Source organism: Pongo pygmaeus, chromosome 21, assembly GCF_028885625.2.
Source record: "Pongo pygmaeus isolate AG05252 chromosome 21, NHGRI_mPonPyg2-v2.0_pri, whole genome shotgun sequence".
NCBI classification, from domain to species: Eukaryota; Metazoa; Chordata; class Mammalia; order Primates; family Hominidae; genus Pongo; species Pongo pygmaeus.
The window spans coordinates 30857954-30873471 of record NC_072394.2 but is presented as its reverse complement, the minus strand read 5'-3'; the positions used below and the strand labels follow the sequence as shown (position 1 = coordinate 30873471).

The 15518-nt window shown below is 54.5% G+C and overlaps 1 protein-coding gene across 1 annotated transcript; it reads right to left on the bottom strand.

The window, feature by feature from the left end:
* Positions 1-407: 407 nt before the first annotated feature.
* On the bottom strand, positions 408-7008 carry CPXM1 (carboxypeptidase X, M14 family member 1). Its single transcript, XM_054466641.2, has 14 exons — positions 6746-7008; positions 5040-5201; positions 4742-4851; positions 4466-4605; positions 4282-4372; positions 3506-3656; positions 3320-3408; positions 2850-2973; positions 2570-2766; positions 2305-2484; positions 1922-2219; positions 1600-1739; positions 871-973; positions 408-765 (listed from the first exon to the last, which is right to left on the bottom strand). The coding sequence occupies exons 1-14, from the start codon at positions 6915-6917 to the stop codon at positions 524-526; spliced, it is 2199 nt and encodes a 732-aa protein (XP_054322616.1). The 5' UTR covers positions 6918-7008; the 3' UTR covers positions 408-523.
* Between the last annotated feature and the right edge of the window lie 8510 nt (positions 7009-15518).

Here is a 15518-nt window from a genome sequence, read left to right as displayed (position 1 = left end):
AGTGCTGTATTTCACGTGTGCAGCTCCCCTGCACTCTCACGGCACCTGGCCTCCACCCTAGCATGCCTCACAATGTACTGAACTGTCCTTTCCCTTGACTAGGAGCCCCAGGAGTTTGAGTGCAGGCACTGCTGATCCTGATTCCTTGCACGCCTGGCAATAAGCAGGCGCTTACAGAATGCCTGGCAGCGGTGTAATGGTACCTGTAGCAGAAGCTGATCAGCAGAAATGAGTTGCTCTGCCAGGCCCTTGGTTCAAGAAGAGCCCAGGTGGGATCCTCTTTTCACAAAATGTGTCCAGAAGCCAACTGATGAGAGTGTGCAAGTGTGCAGAATAGCAACTGAGGAGGAGGCTGAGGCCCGCCCCAGGGGGAGGACCTGGGGCACAGAGACAACACGAAGATGAGCTAAGGTGCCCGGTAGCTTTAATGAGCACCTTTTCCTCACTTTGTCCCTCCCTCTCTACTTTTCCCCTTCCCGTCTTGACAGGTCCAGCCTGCCCTAGGGCTCTTAAACCGCCCGTATCAATCCTTCTGTCCCCTTAGCCGCTCCAGGCGCCTGCGAAGGTCCGGGGGCACCTTGGCCCCAGCTGCCAGCAGCTCGCGCAGTCTCTGTTTGGGAGTCTTGGTGAGCACAAAATTGCAGGGGAAGGGGCCCTCTTCAAAGGTGACCCGACAGTTCCGTGTCACTGAATGGTAGCCCTCGGCACTGGCAGTCACCATGTAGTCCCCTGGGGTCAGCAGACGCCAATAATCCCCGCCCCACGCTGAGGAGAGTGAAGGGCACGATCAGGACCCAATCAATGATCCTCTGCTTCTTCCTGAGCCTCCAGCCCTCCAGCCCCTTCCCTTGCCCTCCCCGTCAAACACACCCGTGGTCACGTCATGGTTAATCCCATCCACGGCAATGACAGCATCAGCAATCCCAAGCTCCGTGTCCTTGTCCCGCACCACTCCTGCAATGCCCATGCGCACCTGTGTGGGAAGAGGTTATCAGAACCCTTCTGCAGGATAACGTGCCGTTTAGGTAACTTGCTGGCTCTGTTGCCCTGCAAATCTGATCAAAGTGGTAGGTCTACTGTGTTCCTAGGTGACACTACTTCTGGAAAAACTAAAAAGAAATATTGATTGATAAATCACATCTGGACTAAGAAAACGATAAATACCTGGTAGGAAGGCTTATCTATCCTTGAGCTTTCCCAGGTTATTGGGCTTGTCTTTGGTAGATCCTTCGGAAGCTCTGCTTATGGAGCCATTACAAGGGTTATGAGCTCCATGGAACATGAAGCTTCTATGCCAGGACAGCTCCTGCACCTGCCTCACGTGAGTCTCCTGAGGATAGCTCTGGGGCAGCGCCATGGACCACCAACTAGACTGCAGTGGAGGCTCCTCCCACCGGCTCTAACACGATGCCACGCTGCCAGCAAACTGCACTTCCTGTCCTGTGTGCTTCCAAGACAATCTGATACCAAGCATGGCCCATGGCATCTTGTGAGTCTGAATGCTCAGCTGAACCTTAGAAGAACCCCTGGTAGGAGCTGTAGCCTAAATGGACAGCAGGAGTGATTCAGGCAGGCTGAGGGCCGGGACGCAGATCTGACCTGCTCCAGGTAGGTGAGGAGGGCGTCTTTGTTGTTCTCCCACTCCTGGGGCAATTCATTCTCATGAGGGAACTTGTCACAGGACAGTTCCACAGTGATCTCAAAGCAGTTGGTGTGTAGGTAGCTGAAGTCATTCATGCCTAAGGGTACCACAGACACTGGTGCCTAAGCAGGCAGGATGCAGTCCCATCCTCCCGCTACCCTCCCTTCTCTGAGGGACACTTCAGGGTGGGAACAGATGCCAGCACTGTACGCAACCGCAGGCTGTCTTATCAGGGCAGGAGTTACGGGGCCAGGGCTAACTCCACCCTCAGGCACATACTCCCGGGGACTGTGTGCCAGTCAGCCCCGTTGATGATGTTGCCGTGCACGGAGAAGTCCTGGCTGTGGCAGGGTCGGCGGCTGGTGTCCTGCATGGCCAGATTACTGCCAGCATAGACAGTGCTGAGCCAGCGAAACACAGCATCGTCTGGTGTGGGCGTGAGCTCGCGAGCAGCCCACGGGGTGCGAGTCATGTCGAATGGGTAGGACACCACGAGCTCACCCCCGTGGAGGTTGGCACTTAGCACAAAGGGGATCCGCTTCATCCACTTGATTACTGCCCGCGTTTCAGGAGCCACCTGGATGGGGCAGGTCAGGAGGGGCAGGAGACAGAGACAAGGTCCGCCCCCCACAGCCCTCCGTTGCCACCTTCAGAATACTCACGGTGGCATTGGGCAGGGTGTAGTAAGTGGGCAATGGCAGGTGATGGTTGGGGACGATGTGGGGCACCTTCCCATCATCCTGTGCTTCCCACAGTGGTGTGTTGAGGTCAGCAAAATTATGGTTAAGGTCGATGCTCTGGTTGTTCCAGCGGCCCTCAGCCCAGCCCACCAGCTCTGAACCCTGCCAGGCAAGGGTCTTGTTCAAGTCGAGCAGGTCCAGCCACCAGGGCAGAAGGACAGAGTGGCCCTCATGCTGGGTGGCCTACCCGGTGGTAGGCGATCTCATAGCCATCAGGGTTCATGGAGGGCAGCAGATGAATGCGCATCTCAGTGAGCAGCCGGGTCACCCGTGGGTTCCCTCGCAGGAACTCATGGCACAGGAACTGCATCAGGAGCAGAAGCAACTCCCGCCCCAGGGCCTCATTCCCATGCATGCCAGCCACATAGCGCACCTCAGGCTCCCCTGGGGACACATGGGGGCTTGCAGCGGGCTCATGCCTGGGGCCCTGCCCTGTGCCTACCTCTCCCCACTCCCCTTGCCAGTACCCAGCTCATGCTCCCCAGGCTGGTCCGACATTTCCATCACATACAGCTTCAGGCCATGGTAGCTCTTCCCAATGCTGTAGATGCGGGTGATGTTGGGGCATTGCTCTTGTACCTGCTTCATCAGCTGGCGGGCAGAGTGTAGCATGGCATGAGGCATGGGAGGGGTCCACCCAGGGGCAGATCACATGTGCCATGGAAAGACTTAAAAAGTCAGCAATGGCCCACACAGAGGGGGCATCCCATCATGGTACAGGAAGGGAGCGGCAGCAGAGCCGGGAGGAAGGGGCAGGCTGGGGGTGGCGCCATAATAAGGGAAAGTGGGATGGAGCTTAGGGGTCCACAGGAGAGAAGGCTGAGACATCAGGAGGCGGCAGGGGCATACAAGCGCAGTCACAGCAGGTTGTGCCCCGGTGGGGAGGGGACCTGAGATGGGTGGCCCTCCTTCCTGGGTCATAGGGATTATATCTGACCTTCCTCATGGCCTTGTAATTGTGATGCCGAAAGTCTAGAGGGTCAGAGGATCCCGACGCAGGGGCCTCAAGGAATAGGTCATTGGGGTCTGGTGGAGGTTGAGTTTATAGTAAAGGGTATGTCCACAGTGAAGGATGCACCCTGCATCCAGGCCCTGCCCAACCAGCCCTGGCCTGACTGCCCACCTGAGACTGGGCAGGCCAGGATCTCTGCCCGGAGGCAAGGCGCACCTCCCTGGAGCCAGGTCTGGGGCAGCAGGCGAATAAAGCGGGCCACCTGGGGCTCTGGCAGGAGGTTCAGCACTGGAGTTTCTGGGTCTGAATTGGCAGGAAATACCTGGGGGCAGCAAGTTCTCTGTTGTGGCTGCTCAAACCCCAGAAGCCTGGCCCAGGACCCAGGGAAGGAGCTCAGGCCTCCAAGCTCACTGTCTCCCCACCCTAGCGGGCTCAGCTAGAGACCTGTACTGTGCATCAAACACAGACCCCGGCCCACAGCCCCTGCCAACGGGCAGCCCCAGGCAGCCTTGCTCTCTGGGTTGGACACAGTTCTTTAGACCAGTTTGGCCACATGACTCAGGGGAAGCCAATCCTAGAGCTGGCCAGGACTCCACATTGTAGCCTGGTGTAAAAAGAGGTCCATGAGACGCGGAAGTCAGAACCACGAGGAGGCAAGAAGCGATGTGGACCAGAGGCCCCGGGCTAGAAGGGGCATGCCAGGAGCAAGCTGTACCGTGAAGCAGCACCCACCCTATGGTGGCATTATCTGGGGAGGATGTGGGCATGTCCCAAAGCAGCTGGCTCCCAATGGTGCCTGCCGTGTGCCACCCTCCTGACAACAAGCCCCACCCCCCTGGGAAGTCTAAGCTGGCATCTATTCCTTGTCCTCAGAGGAGCCTCAGCCTAGCCTGGACTGGGTGCCCAACTCCCAGCATGGAGGGCCCAGCCACAGTGGGACCACTCACTGCGTCCATCCCACTGCTGTGCTTCCTACTTCCCCACCAGGTCCGACTGTCATTGCTGAACTGGACCTTGTATGATGTGACCCAGTCATACCTGGCAGGAGAGGTGAAGACAGATCATCAGTGCCCCCAGGAGTCCCACCCTAGTCCTTCTGTGACCTCCTGACCTAGGGTTAGTCTGCCTCACCTCCAGACAGAGTTTCTGCCCTGTGTGATAACACCCGAGAAGCGGGTGGGGTGCCCAGCATCCACCTGAAACCACGGATCAGTGTCCTGCTCCTCAGCACACCAGGCTCCATCATATAGATCGCCGTCCTCCAGGCCTGACTGCAGACACAGGACATGGTGGTCAGGCCCAGGTGGACAGAGTGGGGCAGGCCAGGACAGAGAGGAGGCAGGAGAGAAGCTCCCAGGGGCTGCCTTCCCTACCCTGAGACCATGGCTGTGAGCCAGGATTACTGACCTGAATGTTGAGCCGTCCTCGGTGTGGTCCAAGACCAAAGGACTGGCTGCTGGATGCCTCAAGCCGGCTATCTGAAACTCGCAGGGACTCCAGACCCAAAGGAGGACAGCCTGGGGCGGGCATAGAGCAGTGAGACAGGACCAGAGGGAGGGTAGTCAGGGCAGGTGGGAAGCTGAGCCTAAGCTTGCTCCTGTGCTAGGCAAGCAAGGGGCATGCCGGTGCCCATGAGGCCAAGAACTGTGTTGGTAAAGTGCCCCAGGGGCTGCAAGTCTGGGCTGGGCCCCTGGAGAGGAAGTACCTGTTTCTTGTTTCTCAGCGGGGTTGAGGGTGGCTGCTGGAGTGGGGGTCACAAGGGGCCTGGCAGTCACCAGGGGGGTGGGGCGAGTTAGCTTCTTCCGCTTCTTCATAATGACCTTTTTCTTCTTGATGACTCGGATCCGGACATGCTGTGCTGAGGTCCCTTGGGGTCCGAGAGGCACAGCATGGGGGAAAGGAAGAATGGTGAAACCCCAGATGGAAAAGTCTGCCAGCCCAAGAAGACATGCGAGCCCACAGCAGTCCACACCGCCAGGATCTAACAGCCTTCGCAGGACATCAAAGGCCTGCAATCTGACCCCAACCTGCCTCTCCAGCCACTTCCTTGGCTCCTCCTTCTCCTCCCTGATGTGACTACATGCTTGGCCAGCCTCCCCTCTGAACCTCTAATCCAATGGAGAGCTGCACCCAGCCTCTAGAAACTGTTTGGTTGCTCCAAAGAGCTGAGTCTGGCACTTTACCTCCAGGCCTCTGCACTAGCTATACCCTCCCCTGTAATGCTACCCCTTGCCTCTGATTTTTTCACTTAATTCCCATTCTTCCTTTGCATCTCAGCCCAGAAGCCTTTCCAAGGAGGCTTTCTTAGCTCCAGACTCAGCATCATGCCCCAAAACCCCTGTGCCACTTCCATTGTTGTGTCTGCCCTCTGGGCTCAGATGGCCTGTCCTGGAATCCATGTCTGCTTGGATGTCGAGGCTTTCAGGGCTGGGCCTGCCCGCCTGCCCGCCCGCCCGCCCTTCAGCACAAGGCTCTGCACAGGGCAGGTGCTGGGGGTACCCATCGAAGCTCCACAGCCGCCTCCAGAACAGGCTGCCCATTTCCGCATCTGGTGCCCCTGTGCCTTTGCCCGCCGCTTCCTTCTTGGCAGCCCTCTCTCTCTCTCTCCAGACTCTCCTGACTCGGGGACATCACCCTTCAAGACCCTCTTCCACTTGCCTCCTCTAGAAGCCCCTGAGTGCCATCCGCTTGTGCTCTTCCTCTCCTATTCCACATCTGGAAAGCTGGGAGGTCAGGCTGCCTTCCTCTCCCGCTCTGCCCCATCCTCCCGGCAGCCTCAGCGAGGGGCTCTCCCTTCTTTCCTTTTGTTCTTTCTCTCCAGCCCTCGCCTTCAAACTCTCTCCTACGCAGTCTTGCTCTGCACCTTGAGAGCTTTTGCCCCTCTGTCTCCCCTCTTGCCAGTTCTGGCATGTTTCGTCTTTGGTGAAAAGGGAAGGTTTGGGGCTTGGAAGAGGCAGCATCCCACTGGCGCCTGTCCTGGGACTGCTGACTAGGTCTGGCAGGGAACCGGGGCTGCCGAGTCAGCAGCCATTGCTCCCAGTAGGGAGTTGAGGGAGTGTGAGTGTGTATATGTGTGTGTGCACTGTGAGTGTGAGAGAGTGTGTGTGCACTGTGAGTGTGTGTGCACTGTGAGTGTGTGTGCGCGTGCGCGTGAGTGTGCGTGTGTGAATGTGCATGAGTGTGAATGCGCGCGCGTGTGAGTGCAAGTGTGCGTGTGTGAATGTGTGTGAGTGCGCGCGCGTGTGTGCGCGTGAGTGCGAGTGTGCGTGTGGGGTGAGTGTGCATGAGTGTGAGTGTGCGTGGGTGTGAGTGTGCGTGTGCCCGCGTGTGATAGGGAGGGGTCGCCCCCCCGGGGCGGGGGAGCCGGGCAGTCGGCTTGCGGGGGAGCGGACCGTCGGTCGGGGAACTCACCGTTAGCTGTCTCCGCCGGCGGCTGTGCCGGGCTGCTATGCGGGGCCGGGATCGAGCCTGGGACCTTGGTGGTCCCCGGCTGCGCGAGGCCCAGCACCGAGTTCCTGGGCGCCCCCAGAGCCGGGCCGACGGCCGGCGCGAAGGCGGCCAGGGCGAGCAGGAGCCCCCACATGGCGGGGATTCAGTGCCAAGGGCGCGCGGGCTGCGGCGGGTGGTGGGTCGGTCTCTTCCTGCCGAGTGCGCCGAGCCCCCCGCCCCTTCCTGCCCCCCGCCCCTCCGCAGCCTCCTGCCCGCCCACAGCCCGCTGCCCGCCTCGGACCTCGGAGAGGAGGAGAGGGCCGGGAGGAGCGAGCGGGACTGACCTCCAAGGGGCCGCCCCAGGTCTCGGGACCGCCGACTCTGCCCTTCCTCTCCACCGTCTTGGGCTAACCCGCCTCACTGGCGAGCTGCGCCTTTATAGTCTACAAAGCCACACTGAAGAGACCAAAGATCACCTGGTGGCCATCAAGTCGACCAACAGGAGGCAAAGCCCCTTATCTGAGGAATTCAGAATGACACTTCCCTATTGTCTAAAGCCACATCTGGTACCAAGCTTCCTTCCCAAGAATTTATAAGTAACTAGAATTTCTGTACATTTCCGGAATGCGTGCACGTTAAGACCCATTGTGCAAACTTTGCTGACATCAAGGCACCAAAATATCGACAAATGTAACCATTTACCATGACCTAAGTGACGAATGTGGTCCAAATTACCCTGGAGTTCCCCGCAGGGAGCTCAGTCCTCTCTTGCTGAAGCGCCTACTGCGCTCTGCTGCAGCGTCCTTTCCATCTAATAAAACTTTCCTTTTCAGACCTATACTGTTGTTAATAAGTTCTTTTACCACCCGGGCGCCAACCACTTCCCGGTTCCGGAGCTCTAACACCTCGCCTGGCATCTTGGTGGCCCACACGGGGACTTCACTGGGATTTCCTTCTTCCTTTTTCTCTCTGCTTCCTTCTACGGTCTGGTTCTTTACTCTTTGGGGAACTGACGGTCCCGGTGGAGGCAGCTCTTTTGTGGGATCCTGAAGCCCTAGAGAAGGGATACCTGGCTGTCCTTGCCCTTAGGGGTGAGGGACTGGCCAGGGCTCTTTTCTGTTTTCGGACTGCCAGTGAACCAGCTTGAGTTCTCGTTGGCAACTGGCAGTTTCTGGCCAAGCGCCATCCCCCAGTATTACCCCAAGGCCAAGACAAAAGAGCTATTGCCCATCAGAGTGGCAGGGCGCTTTCATTTTAACACTCCATAAGCCTTGTCCTGGAAGCGGTGGATCTCAGTTCTACACAGGGATGCCTCAGGGATCTTGTAGTTCCTTGTCTAAACCCAACTTCGGTTCAATTCATTCAGTTCCATCCAACTCGCCCTTGGATTGCCCCCTTAAAAATGGTCCCATTGGTCTCATTTAGACCCACAAACTCTTAAAAATAAGTATATAAGGCTGAGCACAATGGCTTATACCTGTAACCCCAGCACTCTGGGAGGCCAAGGCAGGCAGAGCACCTGAGGTCCGGAGTTAAAGACCCCGACTCTACTGAAAATACAAAAATTGGCCGGGCACAGTGACTCACACCTGTAATCCTAGCACTTTGGGAGGCCGAGGTGGGTGGATCACCTGAGGTCAGGAGTTCGAGATCAGCCTGGCCAACATGGCGAAACCCTGTCTCTACTAAAAATACAAAAAAAAAAAAAAAAAAAAATTAGTCAGCGGGCTAATTATATGTGGCGGGCACATATAATCCCAGCTACTAGGGAGGCTGAGGTGGGAGAATCGCTTGAACCCGGGGACCGAGGTTGCAGTGGGCCAAGATGGCGCCACTTCACTCCAGTCTGGGCGAAAGGGTGAAACAAAGTCTCAAAAAAAAAAAAAAAAAAATTACGAAAGTTAGCTTGGCGTGGTGATGCGCGCCTGTAATTCCAGCTACTCCAGAGGCCGAAGCAAGAGACTCACTTGAACCTAGGAGGCAGAGGTTGCAGTGAGCCAAGATGGCGCCACAGCACTCCAGCCTGGGCGACAAAGCAAGACTCTGTCTCAAAAAATAAAAATAAAAAATAAATAAAATTTTAAAAAGCATATACTTTTTTTGTAATATTGCTTGGGTTCAATACAAACTCCCTAATCAAACAATTTGGCCAATTAATGAAACTGGGATTGCAATGTTATTTTACAACTTAACTGATTTTTTGCCGGAACCTTGGAAAGGATTCGGAAGTCCCATATGTTCAGGTCTTTTTTGCTTTATCCCCAAACCCAAACCCAAAATTACAGACAAATTGTCATGTATGCTTCCGAGGAACTTCCTCCCTCCCCAATTCTGATGTCTTAGATGATCCTTCCTTTTGCCTATTACACCCTCCTCAACCTGCTCACTCTTCACCTACACCCTCTCCATCTGCTCCATTCCCTAGTCAATCTCCCACCCACACACCCAGATACTTTCTCCCCTTCACATACTCTCAGGGGAGTCACACATGCTAGTAGTACAGAGTCCTCAGAAAAATCCCCAAAATATTTTGCCTCTCCCCAAGGTGGCTAATGAAGATTTGGGAACAAGCCGAGTTCATATCCCTTTTCTGATCATGTCTGATCTTTTGCAAATTCAATCCAAGTTGGGTTCATTTAGTCAGGATCCCTCTAAGTTCATTCAAGAATTTCAGACTTTAACTGTTGCCTTTGATTTAACCTGGCAAGATGTATTTGTGGTATTAACTACCTGCTGTTCCCACACACAAAAAAATCACACATGTGGTCTTTAGCATGGGCAGTTGAAGCTCATGCTCCGAATCCTAATAACAGAGCTGGGCAGAAGCTGTCCCCAGCATAGAACCTATTGGCAATACCAGGCCACCAATTCTGGCCCAAACAGAGGTAGGGGCAGACAGGATCATATGGTAACTTCTCCGTTGGAAGGAATGAAAAATATATAATAAAACCTGTTAATTTTTCTAAATTATAGGAAATAATAGCTGGGCGTGGTGGCTCACACCTGTAATCCCAGCACTTTGGGAGGCTGAGGTGAGTGGGTCACCTGAGGTCAGGAGTTTGAGACCAGCCTAGCCAACGGGGTGTTTTTGTAGAAACCCCGTCTCTACTAAAAATACAAAATTAGCTGGGCGTGGTGGTGCATGCCTGTAATCCCAGTTACTCCGGAGGCTGAGGCAGGAGAATCGTTTGAACCTGGGAGGCGGAAGTTGTGGTGAGTTGAGATTGCGCCACTGCACTCCAGCCTGGGCAACAAGAGCGAAACTCCATCTCAAATAAAATAAAATAAAAAGAAATAATAATTTTGTATGTATGAAACTATCTGAAAGCCCTGCCCTTTTCCAAGCTAGATTGGTGGAGGCCATGCATAAATACACAAATTGAAACCCCAGGGGCCAGGCGTGGTGGCTCACACCTGTAATCCTAGTACTTTGGGAGACCAAGGTGAGGCGGGCGGATCACCTGAGGTCAGGAGTTGGAGACCAGCCTGGCCAACATGGTGAGACCCTGTCTCTACTAAAAACACAAAAATCTGTGGGCATGGAGGTGCATGCCTGTAATTCCTGCCTTTTAATGCTTATATCTTCCAGCTTACAATGATTCCACTTACAGATGACAATGCAATCCCAATACCAGCCTGCAACAGCAACTTCTATTTTCACGGGGCCTCTTGATGGAATCTGGTCTTCCCTCCATGAACAAGTTTTTCATGACCCTTCATTCTCTTCATGACAGAAAGCAAGAAAGGGAAAAATGCAACTAATCCTTTCAACGCCCCTTTTCAGCAGGAAGTAGCCAGACAGACTGGACACCCCTCTTCACTGTGCCATTTTCCCTTTCTTGGGATCCTAACAGACAAGTAGACATGAGCATGGAGAAATACAAAGGGTCAAAGATTTGCACAAAATATTAACCGGGGGAAAATGAGGAGAGCAAGGATCACCTGGTGGCCGTCAAGCAGACCATCAGGAGGCAAAGCCCCTTATCTGAGGAACTCAGAATTATACTTTCCTATTATTTAAAGCCACATCTGGTACTAGGCTTCTTTCCCTAGAATTTCAATACATCTCCAGAATGCACGCATGTTGGAACCCATTGTGCAACCTTTGCTGTCATCAAGGTACCAAAATGTCTACAAATGTAATCATTTACTATGGCCTACATAACTAATGTGGTCAAAATTACCCTTCAGTTCCCTGCAAGTGAGCTCAGGCCTCTCTTGCTGAAGAGCCCGGCTGTGCTCTGCTGTGGAGTTCTTTCTATCTAATAAAACTTTTCAAACCTATACTGCTATCGATAAATTCTTTTACCACCCGGGAGCTAACCATTCGTGGCTGCAGCCCCCGGGGCTCTGACACCCCACCTGGCACACAGCATTTCACTTAGCTCCTCGAGGCCCTTAGCCCGCAGCAGACATCTACTTTGTACCGTGCACTATGCCAGGAGTTTTACACGTGGCCGCTGAATCAAACTTCATTTTACAAACTGGTAAGCTGAGGCTCAGAGCGGCTGACTTGGGCGAAGTAGCAAAGCTGAGAACTTTGGGAAGGAAACTACAACCGGAGAGGAAAAGCTATCCAGAGCCAGAGGCCCCCTGGCAGGGCGGGTGGGACAGAAGGGGAAAAAGAGTGAAGGGAAAATGAGGCGGCGGGGGGCTAGGGAGCGACCCGGAGCCTGGGGAGAGGGCTGGTCCCGGAATCCTCCAGAAAGACAACCCAAGGAGCCCAAGAAGAGGCGGCACGGCGGCGCTTCCCACCACCACCATCACCAACCCCGGCCCCGCCCCTCCTCTCCTTTCCCTTCCCTCCCCTACTCCTTCGCTCACTCACCCGGCTGCCACGTCCCGTCCTGGGGTTACATAACCCTGAAAGAGAAGCCTGAGCGATAGCCCGCGGGCTGGGGCTGGGGTGGAGGAGCCAAGGCTTGACGCGCGCCCTGACCTCCCCTCCAGCTCCTCGCCCCTGACCCGTATTCTCCTCGGGGAGCCGGCAGCCCTGGGTCTGCCCAGATCCGGAGATGCCCTTCTCGTCCTCCCTCCAAGACCCCTTTGGATCCTGCATTCCTGGTCATCTCTCCAGAAGGAAGGAAACGCGTCCAGCGGTGTGCCTTTGGCCAGCGCTTGGCCTTTGCAAAGGGCTCTCCAGGGAGATGCTCCCATCCCCACGAGAAGCGATGCCCAGAAGTTGCCCGCAATCCTCTGGCGTAAGCGGGACCCTGCGCAAATGTTTTTGCGGGGCCACTATCTATATAAATGATTTGAATCACCCAAAATCAGCTTGTCGGCACCATTCTGGCGGCCCACGCTCACACGAACCCCAGAAAGAAATAGCGCGCCGCAGTCTGGGACTGAGGCCCACCACCGGCAGGGACTACCTCATAGGCACCGGTCCTGGAGCTCCTCGAGGCATCTGGTCTGCCCCACGCGCGCAGGGTAAAGAGCTAGAGGACCCCCGAAAGGGAGTGACCCCACAGGGCCCACGTGCAACCGGGTCCCGCCTCGGAGCGCCCTGCCTCGACGGCGCTGCCGGGTCCCAGGCCCTGGATGGGAGGACAGAGAGACATTCAAGGGAAGCGCTGCACAGCCGGGACTCCCTGGACGCCAGGCCGGGGCAGATGGGCAGCGCCGATGCTTCCCGAAGGTGGGAGGCCGCAGTCTGAACAGGTCCCGAGGGCTGCTAAGCGTCCCGCCAAAGCCCAATCTGGCCACCTCCAAGTTTCTGGTCCCCACACCCATCCATGTTTCTCGGGGGTTGGGAAGGAAGGAGGCAGCACAAGAAACAGGACATCTCAGCCTCCTGAAGCCCACACCCCCTCCAAGCCGTTCCCCACGCAGTAGGCAAATTGTGTCAAGTTCCTCCAGGCTTAAGCCCCCAGTGGGTTCACCTGCAAGGTCTTCAGGACCAAGTTCTTCCTGCCCACGCCTTTCCCATTCCATCTGCCTCCCTATCCCCTGGCTGCCATCCCCCCAGTCACTCCTGCATTCTAGCTGCTCCTCCCACGCAACAGCCCAACTAGCCTTCTGGCCTTTTAATTTGTGCATGGAATTTGCCTTCTCCGTCAGATTTCCTTTCAATATCACCTGCTCCCAAAGGCTTTCCCTGACTACCCTGACTAAAGCAAACTTTTTCACTTTACACACTCTATCCTCCCACCCGTTTAAATTATTGTCTTCAAGGCACTCAACACTGAGATGATCTTGCTTTACTTATGTGTTGGCTGTTCAAGTTCCCCCACTCCCACCCAGCAGGAGGTAAGTACCCTGCCAGAAGAACTTTGTACCCAAATGTCTACAGCTGCACCTCAGAGCCTAGAACAGCACCTGGTCCCTAGTCAGCTCTCATAAAGTGTGTGCATAATATATTCAAGGTTAGAGGGGACAAAGCAGGGCTGAAAGGACCTCCCCAACAGTGCCAGGATTTACAGGAGAGGACATGGCAGGCCATAAACTGAAAGACCAGTTCCCAAAGTGACTAGGGTGGAGCAGCTGGCACTCTCCCACCAATCTTTTAGGGGCCAGGGCTGCAGGATGCTCCACCTCTTTTTTTTTTTTTTTTTTTTTTTTTTTTTTGAGACGAGTTTCACTCTGTCACCCAGGCTGGAATGCAGTGGTGGGATCTCGGCTCACTGCAAGCTCCGCCTCCTGGGTTCACGCCATTCTCCTGCCTCAGCCTCCCGAGAAGCTGGGACTACAGGTGCCCACCACCACGCCTGGCTAATTTTTTGTGTTTTTAGTATAGACGGGGTTTCACCGTGTTAGCCAGGATGGTCTCGATCTCCTGACCTCATGATCCGCCCACCTCGGCCTGCCAAAGTGCTGGGATAACAGGTGTGAGCCACCGTGTGTGGCCAGGATGCTCCACCTCTTATGTCTCCTGCACCCAGCTCCCATCTCCCTTCCCACCACTCTGCACTCCCTGCCCCTCTGCCCTATTGAAACCCTTACGACCCCTTGGTTCCCTGCTGTGTCTCCTGAGCCCTGCATCACCTTCTCACACTCTTCTCCACTCCCAGCCCTGCTGCCACCCCTGGCCCTTGCCACTGGCTACCTGGGGCTGCAAAGGTACAAGCAGCAGGATCTGGAGGTGATAGCTCCAGGGGCAGAGGGGCAGGTTTGCACCCAGGTACGTGTATAGCCAGATCTCGTCTACCAGGAGCCAGGTAGAAGATCTTTCGTGTTCTCACTAGGTGCAATTGAGAAGGACTGCATAGTGGCACCTGCCTAAAAGGGATTTTAATGTAAGGGGTGGGCTAGGAATCTCCTGCCAACTCCCCGGTGTGGTTAGGTGGTTGGAGGGGGAGAGGATAGGTGACTCTGGTGACATACAGGTTTCGTTTCACGTCCCACTTCTGACGTGTATTTTGCTTGGCTATCCTTGGGCAGTAGTTTCACCTCCCTGAGACTTAGTGTCCTCATCTGTAAAATAGGAACCGTATCCTTCTCCCAGGTTTGCTGTGATGATAAAGTGAGATAATATAGGGTCTTGGGGGCTCCTAGATTGATCAGATGAATTAAAGGTGGGGAAAACAGCATAACACAGCCCTCTTACTCCTACATACTTGGATGGAATAAAACAGTATCAAGGAAAAGAAAGGAAACTGTGTCCAGCTGCACAAATAATGAAGTAGAATCTACTGCCTACCTGTGCCTCTAATCTCCTGTGCCTGGATGCTAAAGCAGAACTCATTTCCTGCTAGGTGCTCTCCCTGTGATGTAGGTGAGCATTGATGGAGCCTCACATGGGACCAGGATGCAAAGGGGAGCAAAGGGGAGCATCTCCCCACTCACCTGTTCTCCCCTCATCACTTTCTATCCCAGCTTTCTCTCCTACATACATCAAGGTCTTTGAGAGCCTTGCTCCACAAAGTGTGGTTGAAGACCAGCAGCAGTGGCATCCCCTGGGAACTTGTTAGAAATGCAGAACAGGCCGGGTGCGGTGGCTCACACCTGTAATCCCAGCACTTTGGGAGGCCGAGGCAGGTGGATCACCTGAGGTCAGGAATTCGAGACCAAATACAAATACAAAACTTACCTGGCCAACACGGTGAAACCCCATCTCTACTACAAATACAAAACTTAGCTGGGTGTGGTGGTGCACACCTGTAATCCCAGCTATTCAGGAGGCTGAGGCAGGAGGATGGCTTGAACCCAAGAAGCGGAGGTTGCAGTGAGCTGGGATGGTGCCACGCACTCCAGCCTATGTGAAAGAGCTAAACTCTGTCCAAAAAAAAAAAAAAAAAAAAAAAAAAAAAACACCTCTGCCCCAGACCTATTGAATCAGAATCTGCATTTTTTTTTTTTTTTTTTTTGAGACAGAGTTTCTCTCTGTCTCCCAGCCTGGAGTGTAGTGGCCAGATCTTGGCTCACTAAACTGCCACCTCCCGGGTTCAAGCAATTATCCTGCCTCAGTCTCCTGAGTAGCTGGGACTACAGGCATCCGCCACCACACCCGGCTAATTTTGTGTTTTTAGTGGAGACAGGGTTTCACCATATTGGCCAGGCTGGTCTCGAACTCCTGACCTTGTGATCCGCCCGCCTTGGCCTCAGAATCTGCATTTTAACAAGACCTCCAGAGGATTCAACCCCAGGAGATGCATATGCGTGTTAAAGACTGAGTTTTATCCTGGTATTTGATGCTGTCACTGGTAATTTTATCTTAAGCCACAAGCGTATATCCACATAACATTAGGGAATTGGTCTTTCATTTACCCTGGGAAGGAATACTCCTGATCTCCACAGCATGACTATCTGTTGATTT